This window comes from Caretta caretta, chromosome 3, assembly GCF_965140235.1.
Source record: "Caretta caretta isolate rCarCar2 chromosome 3, rCarCar1.hap1, whole genome shotgun sequence".
NCBI classification, from domain to species: Eukaryota; Metazoa; Chordata; order Testudines; family Cheloniidae; genus Caretta; species Caretta caretta.
The window spans coordinates 152,267,985-152,285,525 of NC_134208.1; the positions used below are offsets into that span (position 1 = coordinate 152,267,985).

The following is a 17,541-nucleotide window of genomic DNA, read 5'->3' on the forward strand; positions in this document are numbered from 1 at the left end:
TTTATTTCCATAGTAGTCTCTGCATCTCCTGGTCTCAGACAGGGCTGTGTTGGAAATGTTGGACAAATGTGAAACAGTTCTGTCGTGGTTTTCCTTAGTCCTGACAGATGTTCTAGAGGACCTGTTCCCATGAAGTTTCAAGCCTACTTTTAGACCAACTCTAAAGCCCAGAGAAGCCAAAGTAAAGGCTTTCAGTGACTCCAGTAGGCTTTGGATCAGGTCTTTTGTGAACACAAAGGCTTCAGAGGAACTTCTGCCTTTCTGCCTGAGCCAAAGCTTTTGAGATTTGCTCACTAGTAAAACTACAGAGTGACGTTTTGCACTCAGTTACGTACAAGTAACCCCGTGGAAATCTGGTAACCATAAAATATGGCTGAAGATATTGTGACTTTTTGTATGCACTGAAGTCAATGTATTTAAATAGTTGCCCTCAATTGCACCCATGTACCTCGATGTACCATCAGTTAGCAATATTAAAGGAAAATAGCAGTGCCCCTTTGAGAGAAAGCATCCAGTTACTGGTTTCAGAGGAACAGCCGTGTTAGTCTGTATTCGCAAAAAGAAAAGGAGTACTTGTGGCACCTTAGAGACTAACCAATTTATTTGAGCATGAGCTTTCGTGAGCTACAGCTCACTTCATCAGATGTATACCGTGGAAACTGCAGCAGACTTTTATATACACACAGAGAATATGAAACAATACCTCCTCCCACCCCACTGTCCTGCTGGTAATAGCTTATCTAAAGTGATCAACAGGTGGGCCATTTCCAGCACAAATCCAGGTTTTCTCACTCTCCACCCCCCCACACAAATTCACTCTCCTGCTGGTGCTAGCCCATCCAAAGTGACAACTCTTTACATAATCAAGTCGGGCTATTTCCTGCATAGATCCAGGTTTTCTCACATCCCCCCCCACCCCCATACACACACAAACTCACTCTCCTGCTGGTAATAGCTCATCTAAACTGACCACTCTCCAGTTACTGTCACTGGCTATGCGTCTCAGTATTGTTACTTTTTTAAAATTTAAGGCCAGTTGCCAATAATTCTGTGTGGACCTGGAAAGCTTGGAGCAGCTAGTACAATTCATTTTACACTTATGTCCTTTGGGGTTCTGATATTTTATTGTTTAATGGTACTAAATCCTCTTAAATAGAAAATCTTCCAGAGATAGTGGTTCCAAACACGACGTATGTGCACAGTAACCACATCAGTTGTTTTTATGTATACTGGGGCATATAAAGGTTAGCTGCAGCCTGGTGGAGCATAGCCATAGCTCAGTACCCTATGACAGCTAATATGTTCCCTCTCTTCTTATTGTTTCAGGTAGCTCGGAAGTTGGTGGCTGTGGGGGGTGTGCGTCTGTTGATTTAAATTACATTATTTGAAACATAAGCATTAAGTAGATTATAATGAAACACCATATCCAAGATCTTTGGTTGCTACTGATACCCACATTTAGTAGCTATAAATAGAGATGATACCAGCTCACAAAATTCAGATCTGGCGCCAAACTCACCTGAAGTTTGTGGATGTTTTGTGTCCAGGGTTTTGGTTCAGGATCCATCCCTAGCTGAGGTACCTGCTGTCTGATTCAGCTGGCCTCCTAATCCACTATGATCCTGGATAACTTTCACTTAATTCAGTGGGCTGCCCAGTAGCAGCGGGCTGTGCAGTGGCCTTGTAACCAGTCAAGACAGTGGTCCCCAAACTTCTTCTGTCACACTCCCCCGCCCCGCCCCCAGTAATAGAATCTATCCATGCCCTCCCCCTCCCCCCGTGAGCTGGGAGCCGAGCCACAGCCATGCTCAGGACCTAGGGCATGGAGCTGAGCCGCGGTCCGGGCTGGGAATCAGGCACCCAGGCTAGGGTGGGGGCATAGGAGGGCTGGGTGGTATTCCCTTCCCACCTGCCATGGGGGCTGGCCTCACCCCCCTGAATGTTCCTCTGTTCCCCCCCCCCCCAGGTGGGGCGCACCACAGCTTGGGGACCTCTGAGTCAAGATGATGCCATAAAAACAGAACTCTCACACAGTCCCTGTTAGGTCTCTACTGCATAAAAATGTTCTAACAGATTCCAAATTGTGGGATTGAAAGGAGCAGGGTAATTCCCCCAAAAGTCTCTTTGGTTTAGGCCTCCACAGCAGTAAGATCTCCTTCTTTATTACATAAACACCCTCTAAAAGGAGTTTCATTTAAAATATGGTATAAAGTAAAAGTCGGCAAGAGGGTTCACTACACTTTCTTTCCCTCTTACACCAAATGTTAACTTGATCTTGAACGGGGCCAGATTATCTCCCCAGAAGAGATGTTAATTTGCATTTGCCAACCCCATTAAAGCAATTCAAATTTTAAATTTCCTTCCCTGGACTAAAAGTTGTCTCAATCTAATCAACAAATTCACTTTGCAGATAATATGAAAACTCACTCACTGATGGGAAGTTTACCTCTGACTTTATCAGCCTACATCTGTTTATAAGATGGTAAACTCTAGAACATATGCCACTCTTGTTTCAAGGACAAAAATATGGACTGTTGGAATAAACAGTCAGAAATTTCATTAGGAGATACACAATGGAGGTATATATGTGTCAAGCTCAGGGCAACTGTCCCAGCTTGGTGTGTGTAGGGCATGGGGAGATGTTGAAATGTCAATACTTTCTTATATACTTGGTAGGACTGTGTTGTTATCCAGGATTTATTTATTTATTTATTTTATTTATTTTTGGTCAAAGTGGCCTTTCCAGTTAAAATAAATAGAAATATATTATAGTTATTATATTATATAGAAGTACAACTCCCCACCGAGGTGTTTTTTCATTAGAAGTCTCAGGTGAAGAAATATATAGCATCTCATTACAGGGGACTTTACATCTTTTAATAGAAACAAAGTATGCTCTTGCTAAGTATTGATGAAAGAGAGTGTTAATCCAGTCATTAGTTAGTAACTAAAGTTCTGAATTAAGCATTAATCTTGTATAGCAAGTGTTTTGCTGAAAAGGGACTAAGGCTATTATCTGAAAGTTACCAGCTAGTTGGAAGATTCACATTCCAAGCCCCAAAGACTGGATTTTTTTTTAATTTAGGTAAATTTAGTATTTATCAGCAGTGTTTCAGTTTACACTATTGAATTCTAAGAGTTTGTCTTCCTCTGAGTCAGACAGAGACACACACATTCTAATTCTGATCTCTTTGGTGTAAATCAGAAGTACTGCCATTGAAATCAGGCAGAGTTACATACATGTAAGAGCAGAATCAGACCCCCTGTGAATATAGATTGCCAGGATTGAATGAGTTTGGAACTCTTTGCCTTTTTTATTTATTGTGTTGTTCATCTTAATTTTTGGATCCCTTACATATTAGTATATAATATTTATTGAAAAATACAAAGATTTTCTGAGACCAAATTTCACTTTTCATAGAAAGATGTACACAGACTTATATGTATGGACAGTCTAGGACATCCTAGTAATAGTTTTATTTTATAAAATATATATATATATTTTAAAAATCCATCCCCCTTTCATTTCAAAACAGTTTCACAAACAGTTTTAACTTTAAAAGTGCTAGGCTGTGCAAAATGGCTGCAGATTTCCTTTAATCTCACACACAGACTCTCTTGTTTATCTGCATTGTTACCCTTTCCCTCTAATTTGTTGCTGTGCACTTCCCCCTGAGAGTTTTCTGTGATAGCCAAATCCTCCACCTCCCACCCTCCAAGAGATCCTGTTGCTTATTCTGGAATTATGGCAAATAAAAACTCATCCTCAGACACGCTCCAAATGTTGACTTTTAGAATTTGTATTCATCACCTTAAATTTTGTTTGAAAAAGAAAAATTTTGTTTGTTTGTCCTTATGGGTGGCATGTTTATGAGAACCCAGTTTTATGGCTCCTTCCATGAAGATAATGACCGTGGTGTTGGCTTGTTGCCAGCCTCATTTTCCCTTTCTGGAGCTAATTTAGTCTGCTTTCTGACCATCTAAATAACAAGAGGTGAGTTAGGGAAGAACAGGAGCAAGTGCTCAATCAGCATAATTGGTCCTACAGGAAAAACTGACTTGCATACACAAAACCTGCTTGATGACTGTCCCTAGAGCTTAGTGAAGTGGGGCAACAATCGCTGTCAAGTGAATACAAATGGAAAGACTCCTGTGAGATTGTCCTCACCGTCACTGTGGATGAGTGACAAAGGGCCCTTCCAAGTTTATGCACATGAGCAGTCAATTAGCTGTGGATTTTGATGTTTAAAGAGAGGATTTTAACCTCAGCAGGAGAAGAGGAGCTCTCAAACCCATAAAGAGACTAGTTACCTACAGACAGTGAAGAACACATGAGAGGAAAGGCAGAGAATGTGGGATACACTGACTATAGAATCTTTTAGGAGAATCGAATCTTAAGATTAGGATATAGGATGGAAAACTTCAGTGAGATAGGTTTGAGTGTAGTAAAGTTGGGTTGGAAATTAAGTTTGTAATGGATGTGTTAGTACCTGTCCATAACTGTAGTCAGCCAAGGTAGCAATACCTACAGTTAAAGTTGCTTGATGCTTCCCAAGATCCGATATTCAATTGTTTCTAACTTTGCCAAACTTTAACTGTTTGAGCTGAAATTTTCCATGCTGAGAAGCTGCATAAAACTGAATTATTTTTTGGAAGTTTTAGCCAAAAAGCTTCTGCTTCTTCCCATATTGAGATTAAGGAAAATGGTGTTTTGCCCCTATTTTAAAAAAAAAAAAAAAAAAATCTGTACAAACTTTTTGGTCAGAAGCTTTAGCATCTCCCTGCTTTAGAGGATGGAGTTGAAATTTGGAAAGGGGTATTTGTCCTGTCGTCAGATGTGCTTTTTGCTGATCCTGTGACAGACCATGAGACCTCTGCCTGCTTCAGCGCGCATGATGGATGGTATTCTGGGAATTAAGTCAGGGTTGTGTAGTGAAGGAGACTGTTTGTAGGATCCTACTTTGCTTACTGCAGAAGTTGGAAGGTGACTAATGAATGAGGCAGGGGAGTGCTGTAAGAGAGAGGACAATCTCATGGTTTAGGCAGTTGAATGCTGCAGTGGAGAACTGTCTCTACCACAGAGTTCCTAGGTGATGCTGGCAAGTCACTTCAGCCAAAATGTTCACAGGTGACTGTTCATTTTCTGGGTACCTGAATGGGGGTGAAGATAATGCAACCTCACTTCACTGGGGTATTGTGCAGGTTAATGCATTGATCTTTTTATAGAACTAAGATACTAAATGAGAGCACCATAAACAAGTCCATGAGGAAATTACTAATTCTGTGTTCAGTGCAGAGGTTGTATGGGGTGGTTAAATAAGGCCTAGAGCCACACACTGAGTTGTAAGGATAAAAGAAATATGGAATAGCGACCTATTTTGTGAGCACTAATCATCCTGGGCACTGAATGAGGCAGGGAGGGCCTTGTGGGAAAAATAGTGAATGATCGTGTAATTAAAAATTGTATGATGATGATATATGGACAAGGGGGCTGAATTAAAACTTTGCATTGGCAATCTTAATGCTGGCATTTCCTAATTTTGAAGTGCTTGACTTTCTATCTTTAATGTTCTTAATGTAGTTTTTGAGTATAATAATAAATATTGTCTGCACATATAAAATACAAGATCCACTGAGGAACCAAAACTGCATCCTGACATAAAGGGAGTTTGATGTGCCATTTATGGGGAACAGGGTTAGTACAGTTAGAAGCTTACATAGAACGGAGAAAGTTCCAGCATGGAGCTCCACGGAACTGTGGAGGAGGCTCTGCTACCTTTTATCCACAGCAACCTCCTCTTGATTATGCAGCACGATTCCTTTCTGCCTGTCGCCCTCCCCTTCGGAGCAGAACTTTATTCTGTCTGTGTATTGTAAATAGAATACAAGATTCAGGGGAAAACACATGCTTACTGGATATTTAAAGCCAGAAATACGTGATGGGGAAATTCCTGATTGGTTATATGATCAGTTGCACCTCTGTTGACCAGTGGAAGATTGTTCCCCCGCATCTGTTCAGCCCAGTTTTAAATATCCCTGGTGCAGGAGCTAAGAATATAATTTAGGATACTGTGGTGATGAACCTACTGCAAATATATAGCTGGGTAAATAGGTTTGCAGGAAAAGCTGGAACCCCCCCTTCCCCAACAAGTTGAGACTGCTCATGGGTTTCATGCTGCCAGGTGCAGTTTGTACTTCAAAGCCAAATGTAAGATTCCTGGACTTAGTACATGTTTGTTGTAAAGAAAACCAAGTCTGGGAGTGAGACATTTAAACATTAACTTCCCCAGCAAAGAACTGACCGCATAATCCAGCGAGCTATGTGCTCAGGCTACCTTGAATGATAAACTCAGCTAGGAATGAGCTGAGATGAGCTCTTCAGAGGAGGAGAAACTCCTCCATTAAAATGCATTGCCTTCCCCATTGAAGGTCAAGTCACTTGATCAGGGAACAGTCAATCTGTGGCAGCAAATCATTCTGTTGGTATTCATTCACTACAGAGTCACTGCTGCCTTCAAGAGAAAACTGTTACCTTTTCCAGAACATTGGGAATTAATGAAACTGGGTAATTCTAGAATGTTACATTCTTAATGGGGGTTGAAATAATGAAAGGCCTACTCTGCAGTTCAGAAGTGTGATTCCTCAACCTGGGTAGGCAGATTCACATGAGCTCTGCTTGAGCTAGTGCGTACGTTGTGGTATGAGTGGCCCATCAAGGTAGCCTCCTGAGTTTGGGTTCAGAGGTGTGCGTGAGCTTGGATGCAGGCAACTAGCCCATGCCACCACCAGTGCCACAAATGTCCATACTTCTATTTTTTTAGTGTGTTCCCAGCTGCAATGTAGACATACCCTTATTTATCTTAAATTCTATATAATTAATTATAGTACAAAAAAACTGGATCCTGAAGAAGCAATAAGGGACTGTCATTTAGATCTAGCTTTTTTTAAAAGATAGTATATTTTGCTTTGGGTCAAGGCTGATCATTACAGACTTGGTTTCATAGACTCTGCATCCCCCAGCATGTGGTATTAAAAACTAGAGGCACCTGGGCTTCTTTGTTGGACTCCTTAGCCTCCTTTGGCCTGTGGATGCATCTTGGTCACCCCACATTTTAACTCCTCATCTTGTAAATGGTTTGGGTAGAGAGTTTTACAATAAGCCAGTGAGGTAGACACACTGCAGCTGAAGTATGAAGGGTCGTATGGTCCAGATTGGCTTATTGCTGCATTTTGTTTTGTATTCTTTTAAAGATGAACTTGTAGCATCTTAAAGGTGAACTGCTAAGCTGGCCTTTCATTTCAGTCCAAGGTTACTAACGCATTCTGGGTAGATTTCAAAGCTTTCCTTTATTTCCGCCATTATTCTGACTTCTGGAGTAGATTTAGTGGCTCTAACATTAATGTTCTCTGCAGCAATTCAGCTGCCTAATGTGTCATCCACTAAATCTTGAGGAAAATTAACCCTTTATGTTCACTACTGTTCACCTAACAAGCAATCTCTGGCAATGCAGCAACATCCCCTACAGTTTTCACAGGTTATAAATAAAGGGAGTGAATGATGAAGCATTCAAATAAAGTGGTTAATGAATATGAAATATATTATATGCACAGGCCTCCTCTCTTTCTTTCTTTTGTAGACACAGACACACACTAACTGAAGAAAATTCTCTACGAGCTTATAATTTTATAGAATAATATAACTATAATACTAAAAACAAAGTACTAAACCAATTACCTATTATGGAACACCAATTACCAACAAGCAAACCAGTTACCAATTTCACTACTAGTTGTTAGGGGGTTTATTCCTTCACCCACTCACTTCCCTGGTCCTTCTCGCATGAACAGAGAGCCACAATACCCGAAGTCCAAAGGTGCAAACAATTCGATATTTATTGGGGTGAACTTCCACCAAGCATGATTCCGGTTTCCTTCCTTAGTGTCCCCCTTCCCAGCTATGAGACTACAGAGCCTTAACTGTGTCCCTGTTCCCATTCCCTGCCCCCCTTAGCAAAACATGATTCCAATTTCCCCACCCACACACTTCCTGATTGACTGTAGACTATATAGTAAAACTTGAGTTCTGCTTAGCTATACCTTAACCAATCATTTTACTGAAATTTAACTAACCAATCCTAACATATTGTAACATGATTATTTAACCAATTATATCCCACCGCCTTAATTAGTTTACACCCAGCAAAATTAATTATACAGCAGACAGAAACAATCACAGAACCAGACAGAAATTATACAGACAAACAATGGGAAATGGGGACTACAATGATAGAACAATACAGAAATGAGGATTTCACATCCCAGCTATTGATAAATGAGTTCTTGCCAGACCGGATGCTATCAAACTAAGTTTCCTTTTACATTTTCTAGGCACTTCTCTTTCTCTGGAGGTGATAGGCGTTATCAGGACAGGAGTGTATTTCTAACAGCCGAATAGCACCTTATTTCAATGTGACTAGTTTGGAATGTAAAGATGTGACCGTTTGCTTCCCAGCTTATGGCTGTCTCTGCTGCTTAGCCAGAGGCCTTAGCCTAAGAACAGGGCCTCAGACTCACAGTAAGAGAAGGCCCTTACACCGGCAGACAGTGATTTTGATTTTTTCTTTTATACCTCTATAACTTGCCAAGTGATAAGAATACACCTAAGTTCTTAGGAGGCTAGGCCTTTACAGACAGGCCTGAATATCTATATCCTAACACCAGTTATAATGCCAATTAGAATACCAATTTCCAATTACAATACTTATTACAATACTAGTTACCAAGGCAATTAGTAGTTACAGTGCAATCACTAATTATATTATTTTGTATTATAAGTTTAAATTTTTAAAACCTAATTTTAAAATCAAATTGAAAACTGAAACATTTTGGTTTTATCAGAACACTTTGATTAACCCCAAATTATTTGTTTTTGTTAATTTTGTTTTACAGAAAATGTTGACTTTATTTTCCAATTTGGAACTTAACTTTCTTTTTTTAAATGTCAGAATTTCCCACAGAACAGAAATTTAGAGTTTCGATCTGCTCAAATTTGTAGTAAGCAGGAAACTGGTTGGCTCGGTATATTAGCAACAGGATATAGGTTCAATCCGGATCAAATTGATAGTGAAAGCTGTAATAAAAAGACTTTTTGATGACTTATGTAAAATGAATGAATGCTCTCAGGTCAGTTTCTAGTGGGTACGTGTCCATGTCACACTGCTGTCTCAGCAAAGGGCAGGAGCTGAATTGGCCATGGTGATCTAACTATGGTACCTTCTCAACCAAGAGGTGGTTTAGATTGAGGCTGAGGCATGTTAGCAAGCTACAGTGTTTGGGAAGCAGTTTGAACTGCTGCTGTACCTGTTTTGTGGATAAGTGTTGAGTCTCCAGCATGTTTGCATACCATAATGAGAAAGTATATTCTAAATACATGGATAAGACTTTTACCAGCACAAAGTTCCCTGTACTACAATGTATCTGAAAGCTCCCCACTCTGCCTACTTTTATTTTGCTGGTTCAGTATAGTTCTGTTTTATTTTATGCCTTTTAATCTTTTCTCTTTTCGTAGCACTAGACTTCTAACAGCCTCTAAAGGGCTCTTGATTTGTTGTTGGTTTTACTCTCTTTCTGTGAGTAAAAAATGTGTGGGAAGCTTAGAGAGATTTGTGCTCAATTTTTAGAGCAGAGGTTTGTCCAAGCATACACATTTTTGTGTGCTCATCTTTGTATACCCTTCTTGAGTGTTCCCTGTTACCACTCTTACTAATTTTGGGACTAGTATAGGCAAAGAGAGGAGGGTATATGTGGTCTTTGTGTTCCTCCATCTCCTGAGCAAATATGGGTATTTGCTTACATTCCTGGTAAGGGAACTTTGCCTTTTGTAATGGCTCAGCTTACAGGGACACTTTGGCAGGAACCTGCACATATGCATACCTCCTACAGATGAGCTTAAGTCACAAAGTTCAGGATCAAACTTTCCTAAAGTTCTGGGGTGTTTGAATCTGGGCATTCAGTTTAGATCCATTTCTTCTCCTAACAAAATACATGCAGTTTTCTCACCAAACAGAGGTTTGTTTTCAGCCACAAACTCTGTGGGTTGCTGCTGCTGCTGCTGAACAGTTGGAGTGCTCTTTGGAGTACTTTTTGTAATGTTGTTCTTGGAAGCCATACACAGTTGGCTATGAGAATGAATGAACTGAAGTGTTTGTTACAGGAAAGGAGCAAGGTGAAGAACAGCTGTAATAAGGTGACAGGTGAGGGGAGAGGTTATGCTAAGCTTCGCAGTTGTTCTGTTCTTCTCCCCTGTAAGTCTGTGTTCTTTCCCTCCTTGTCGTTGGCAGTGCTCCATGGACAAGTTTACCGTTTCTGCACTCCTGAGGGCACTTGGCTGCTGAAGGAGAATTCCACCCTGCCATGGAAGAACATTTCTGAATGTGAGGCATCAGATGGGGTAAGGGGAAGAGGTTTTGCCTATAAAAAACTGTAATAAGTCAACACTTAAATATTATTCCTACTGAAATCAGCCTTTTCAACCTGATCTCTCTAACTGGCCCCAGTGAGCATTCGTATTTTTTTGAAGAGACGTTATTAAGGGCACAAAAAGCAAATGATACCAATGCATAGGAAAGTTAAGAAGTATGGTAAGAGGCCACCTTGGCTTAACCAGGAGACCTTCAGTGACCTGAAACTAAAGAGTCATTCAAAAAATGGAAACTAGGTCCAAGGATGAATATAAAAAACAACACCACAAGCATGTAGGGACAATATTAGAAAGACCAAGGCAAAAAAATAGATTAAACTAGCTAGGGATATAAAGAGTAAGAAGAAAACATTTTACAAATACATGAGAAGCAAGAGGAAGACCAAGGACAGGGTAGGCCCATTATTTAATAAGGAAAGAAAGAGAACAGAAAACATAGCAATGGCCAAATGCCTTTGTTTTCACTAAAAAAGTTAGCAATGATTGGATGACAAATATAGCAACATCAGGGAGGTGGTGGAATCTCCTTCCTTATAAGTTTTTAAGGTCAGGCTTGACAAAGCCCTGGCTGGGATGATTTAGTTGGGGATTGGTCCTGCTTTGAGCAGGGGGTTGGACTAGATGACCTCCTGAGGTCCCTTCCAACCCTGATATTCTATGATTCTATGATTATGATCAGTGTAAATGGGGTAGGATCTGAGGCTAAAATAGGAAGTGAACAAGTGAAGAATTACTTAGATAAGTTAGATGTCTTCAAGCTGGTAGGGCCTGATGAAGTACATGCTAGACTACTTAAGGAACTGGCTGAAGAGATCTCTGAGCCATTAGCTGTTATCTTTGAGAACTTGTGGAGGATGGGAGAGATCCCAGGGGACTAGAAAAGGGCAAATCTAGTATCTGTCTATTAAAAAAAGGGAATAAGGACAACCCAGGGAATTATAAACTGGTCAGTTTAACTTTGGTACCCAGAATGGTAATGGAGCAAATAATCAATCTGTTAAGCACCTAGAAGAAAATAAAGAAATAACAATCAACATGGATTTCTCAAGAACAAATCATGTCAAATCAACCTAATATCCTTCTCTGACAGGGTATCAAGCCTTGTGAATAGGAGGGAAGCAGTAGATGTGATATATCTCAACTTTAGTAAGCCTTTGATACTGTCTCACATGACCATCTTGTAAACAAACTAGAGAATCCTAGCTTAGATGAACCACTATAAGGTTGGTGAACAACTAGCTGGAAAACTGTACTCAGAGAGTAGTTATCAGTGAGCCACAATCGAGGTAGAAGAGCATATTGAGTGGTTCTTGCAGGGATCTGTCTTAGGTCTCCTTCTATTCAACATCTTCATAAATGATTTGGATAACAGCATAGATAGAGAGTGCTCTTATAAAGTTGGCAGATGGTACCAAGCTGGAAGGGGTTCCAAGCACTTTGGAGGACAGGATTAGAATTCAGAATGACCCTGGCAAACTGGAGAAAATGTCTGAATTAAACAGGATGAAATTCAATAAGGACAAGTGCAAAGTATTACACTTAGGAAGGAATAATCAGTTTTACAAATACAAAATGGGAAATGACTGCCTAGAAAGAAGTACTGCACAAAAGGAGTTGGGAGTTATAGTGGCTCACAAACTAAATATGAGTCAACAATGTAATACTGTTGCAAAAAAACCATGCATCATTCTGGGATGTATTAGCAGGAATATTGTAAGCAAGACCTGAGAAGTAATTCTTCCACCTTTATTTGGCACTGATAAGGCCTCCACTGGAGTATTGTGTCCAGTTCTGGGTGCCACATGTCAGGAAAGATGTGGACAAATTGGAGAAAGTCCAGAAGAGAGCAACAAAAATGAGTAAAGGTCTAGAAAACATGACCTACGAGAAAAGATTGAAAAAACCTTGTTTGTTTAGTCTGGAGAAGGGAAGACTGAGGGGGGACATAACACTCTTCAAGCATGTAAAAGGTTGTTATAGAGAGGAAAGTGATAAATTTTTCTCCTTAGCCACTGAGGACAGGACAAGAAGTAATGGGCTTAAATTGAGATTTAGGATTGACATTAGGAAAAACTTCTTCTGTATAGTTAACAAATTGCCTAGGGAGGTTGTGGAATCTCCATGGTTTTTAAGAACAAATTAGACAAACAACTGTCTGGGATGGTCTGATAATACTTGTTCCTGCCTCAATGCAGGGGACTGGACTCGATGAACTATTGAGGTCCCTTCCAGTCCTACATTTCTATGATTTATGCTCTTTGTCTACTTTAGCTGAACTTGGTCAGCAAAGTTAGACTGGTCAATTTCACTTCCTGGCTGTAATGCACTAGACCTTGGGAGAAGTTAAGAGCTCTCAACATGCTATAGGACTAGCCCTTTGCCTCTGACCTATTTATTGAGTGCACAGTCCCTGTCTCAAGGAGCTCCGTGCTCTAGTATAGACACGGACAAACGATTCAGATATAGGAGATGCCCAAAACTGTCAGGGGTTCCTGTTCTCCTAGAATTCCCTGTTCTGCAATGCCACAACCCTTCATAGGGAGCAGGAAGATTGTAAATTGGAAAGGGCTGTGAAAGGGAAGAAGAGAAATTCAACATATCTGAAGGAAAGTTTAGGAAATGTAAGCAATCCCCTAACTTGCAGCCCCACCCCTTGTCCCACTCCTTCAAAGCTCTGTGGCATCAAGAGAGCTTTAGCCTAACACAGACTGCATGCCTGGTCATTTTTTATTCCACTTGCAGTTTAAGGCTTCTTCCTTAACTATATGTTGAGAGCTGCTAAGCAGACAAATGCCTTTTGGCAGCACTTGGCCATTTGATACATATCTCATTTCCATAAAATACAGTGCTTCAGGGGGCAATTATGTTAAACCCTAAATACACTGTGTCACCTCCTGATATGGAAATTGCTTGCCATGTTTCTTTCTATTTTCCACTTTAGCAGATGCAGAACTCCTAATTGCTTGCTTTTCAGATATGTTTATGCATTTGTATTAATGTAGATGGAATATATGGGCTAAAGGTGTTAACCCAGTCAATGTCCAACATTAAACTGTGTTTAAAGAAGGTGTGGGTTTGGTTTGCAGAGACCTCAGTCTGCTTAATACCCTGGCAAACACATAATTAAAAATCATTTTTACCTCTTATTGGAGATAAAGAGAAGAAGGAAAAGCAATTAAGGCATTTGAAATGTAACGTATTAAGTAAGACTTTTATTTTAACAACATCCCTTGTTCCCTTTCTCTGTAGCTGGAGAGTGTTTAGAAGGAAAAACCCTCTTGTTTGGCACTCTTAGAGGGTATCAGAGATTGTAATAACAGTCCTTCTGGGGAAAAAAGAAGAAGTTAGTTGAGATGGGCTGGAGCTGCTGCTGCTGCTGCTGTTGTTGGGAATCCTTAAGAAAGGGATAGATAACAAGACAGAAAATATCATAGTGTCTCTGTATAAATCCATGGTACGCCCACATCTTGAATACTATGTGCAGATGTGGTCACCCCATCTCAAAAAAAGATATAATGGAACTGGAAAAGGTTCAGAAAAGGGCAACAAAAATGATTAGGGGTATGGAACAGCTTCCATATGAGGAGAGCTTAAAAAGACTGGGACTTTTCAGCTTGGAAAGGAGGCAACTAAGGGGGATATGATAGAGGGCTATAAAATCATGACTGGTGTGGAGAAAGTAAATAAGGAAGTGTTATTTACTCCTTCTCATAACACACAAACTAGTGGTTACCAAATTCAATTAATAGGCAGCAGATTTAAACAAACAAAAAGAAGTATTTCTTCACACAATACACGGTCAACCTGTGGAACTTCTTGGCAGAGAATGTTGTGAAGGCCAAGACTGTAACAGGGTTCAAAAAAGAACTAGATACAAGTTCATGGAGGATAGGTCAACCAGTGACTTTTAGCCAGGATGGGCAGGGATGGTGTCCCTAGCCTCAGTTTTGCCAGAAGCTGGGAATGGGTGACAAGGGATGGATTATTTGATGATTACCTGTTCTGTTCATTCCCTCTGAAGCATCTGACATTGGCCAATACTGGGCTAGATGGACCTTTGGTCTGACCCAATATGGCCTTTCTTATGGTCTTATGTTAAAGTCCGATCCTATTTCATATCAGATGGTGTTTGGGACTCAGCTGGAGCTGGTAAGGGTGGCAGTGTCATCTGAGTCTTTCTCTGAAACCCAGTCTGGTCAGGATCTCTCTCAGGATCAGGAGAATGAAGGCATGGGGTCCCAGGAGGTGGTGACGGTGATGGTGAAGCTCACTCCAGTAGCTCATTTTTCTTCCCAAAGTCTCTTTCTTAAGGACCCCACCAAGGGAATGGTGGGTGGAATAGCCTATCTCCTCATTATTTTGTCCACGAGTTAGGCATAGTTTCTGAAACATGAGTTTTGGTTCAGATTTTTGGTTCCATGCTTTTCTTGTTTACCAGGTATGATCTTAACACATCCTTGAGTTATATTGGTATGCTTTTTTTGTTTGGACTAATTCAATCCTTCTGTCTCCCTTTGATACCTTTTCCCATCAGTACGTGGTGTTATAGGTTATTGTGACATCTTATGAACTTTTATGTACTTTTTACAGTTGAGCTCACAATTAGGTTAAATTTTTAGGCCCAATTATCACAACATGTATCCAACTACAGGGGGTTTAGTTTGAGTAAAAATCACTGTGTCGTGTTGTGGGCATCCCCCAAACACAAACCCGCTAGGAATGTCTGAGGGAGGCTCTGCACAAAGATCACAAGGAAATAGTGTTTTGCCATCACTCTAAGGTTTGTTTTAATGTAACATCCTCCAAGATGAGAGAGAAGGCATCATGTCCTTTAAACATTAAACATCAGTTTGGGCTGCGTTGATGTTTCAAACTGTTGAGTCTCAGAAGTTGTGCCAGGCTGTGACCCTGACAGTCTCTCCTCCTGGACTAAGCAGTCTTCAAATCCTTCCTTTTAAAACACTATTATTCCACAAAACCTGTCAGCGATGGCCTCTGCACTCAGTCAGAATCCTCACATGCTGTGCTGTGTGCCTGTGAATGGTTTTACCTATTTCTGAAGCTGGGAGAGTGTCGTCTTTGGTATAGCACAGTGCACATTGCTCAGTAATTGTAGTGTCATCAATCCAAAGTGGAAAAATAAAATGGATGAGTCTTGGAAATAGGTTTGTGATTAGAGGTGAGCCAGAATCAGAATGCAGGATCTAAATCCTGCCCCACAACCCAAACATCATGATTCAGGCCTATCTCTTATCTATTGTATGTTCTACAAAAATCTTTTCTCCCCAAGATATGTACCAAAATTTTCAAACTTAGGTATGAAAGGAGCCACTAAATATGGCATTAAGGAATATACCTTTAGGCATCCCCGGTTGAAAATGCTGGCTTCAGAAATTTTATCTGCTGTTGCAGAACTAATGTGTTGATGTGTCTGTCTGTATGGCAATCTAGATAGGAAGGACAGTGTTCCTTGCATTTGGAATTCACTCCTTTCTCCACTCCCTTCAGCCTTGTTCTGCAATAGCCCCATTTTATTGACTTTCTGGACTTGCTTCAAAGCCCTTGTATTTGAATGGGAAGTTGGGGTGGGATTTTTGTTTGTCTTGAGGAATGTGAAAAGTGGAAGATTCTGATTTGTAATGTGGGCCTCTGAGCACCTAATAAAGGGGTGGAAAAATAGTAGGTTTCATCAAAGTAGGGTTGGCGGGAAGGTGATGGGGAGATGGGAGGAGAGAAACAGGTCCAATGAGTGCTGTCTTTTCTTTCCTTCTATGCTGTCAGGACGCACCAGAGGAACAACTCCTCTACGTGTCGGTCATCTACACCATTGGATATGCTCTTTCATTCTCTGCCCTGGTAATAGCGACTGCCATCCTTCTTGGATTCAGGTAATCCTGGTGCAGTTCAAAGCGGAGTGGAAGCAGCCATGCTGTTCTCCCAGTCTAAATAGCATCAGACTTTGAAACATTCAGCTTCTCCCGTCTACCATCTCCCCGTTCTACTCCTTTTATCATCTCACCCTTCCCTGCTCCCTTCTTACACCTTATCTCTCCCAAACATATTTAGATTCTAAACTACTAGGAGCGCTAGTTGAAATATTTTTGACAAAATGAAAATTTGTCAAACTATGCCGTTTCAGTGAAGCTGAAATGCTTTGTGGAGGTGTATTGGTTTGACAAAATTTTCATTGGAAGGCAGGGAGAGGACAGACTGACTCTGTCATTCGCTAGGGTGGTGAGGGCATTGGCATAGGAGGTAGGAAACCCATGTTCAAGTCCCTGTTCTGCCTGATTCAGAGAAGAGGAGTTTCTCATCCCAGATCAAAATGAGATCAGAATCAGGGACTCGAACCTGCCAGATCAGCCTCCCCACATGAACACCTCAAGGTTTTGATCTGAAGATAGATACTTTAAAGCAATTCCATTTTTGCCAAAATATTTGAAAGATTTTTGTTCTACTGTGGAACAACCCCCCCCCCCCCCCCCAAAAACCCAAACAAAAAAAAAACTGCTAACAATGCCATGAACAGAATTGCCATCCTCCAGTCAGCTCTCTCTATTAGTTCCTTCTAGGTATGACTCCATCAAATTCTGTGGAAGGGCATAGAAATTAACAGAGTCTGGCGACTGAGAAGCCATTGAAAGGACCCTGGAACATACGTTAGATTGCTTAGGTTTGATCAAAAAATGCTGGCAGCCTGATCTAGATCATACATCTCTGCATAAATGCACCATACATGCCTGCTGCAATTTAATTGATTCTAGCCTGGTTTGTCTGAATTTTGGGGATTCTGAGCACAGCAGGTGCAAATAGGGGGGCATTCAGAATGACATCTAGAAAGTGCAGGAAATGCAGAGATGTGATCCTGGTCTATTGTATTCTATCTTTTTCCAGCTGAGAAACATGGGACCAGTGACTACTCTTTGCATGCCAAAGAAGGCTTACAATGACTACCGCTGAGTTGAAATTTGTGGGAAACCCAGAAAGACAAGATCTGCCTCAGTCAATGCCATGGGAGTATTATGATGATTCACATGTTTAGGCATTAGTACAGATTAGGG

General features: G+C 40.7%; 1 protein-coding gene across 1 annotated transcript in view; it reads left to right on the forward strand.

The window, feature by feature from the left end:
• Positions 1-17,541, forward strand: part of GLP1R (glucagon like peptide 1 receptor) — a 101,968-nt gene that overhangs the window by 49,867 nt on the left and 34,560 nt on the right. Inside the window, exons 4-5 of the mRNA XM_048843474.2 lie at positions 10,341-10,450; positions 16,262-16,368. Coding sequence (XP_048699431.1) covers positions 10,341-10,450; positions 16,262-16,368 — 217 coding nt within the window. The remainder of the gene's footprint in view (positions 1-10,340; positions 10,451-16,261; positions 16,369-17,541) is intronic.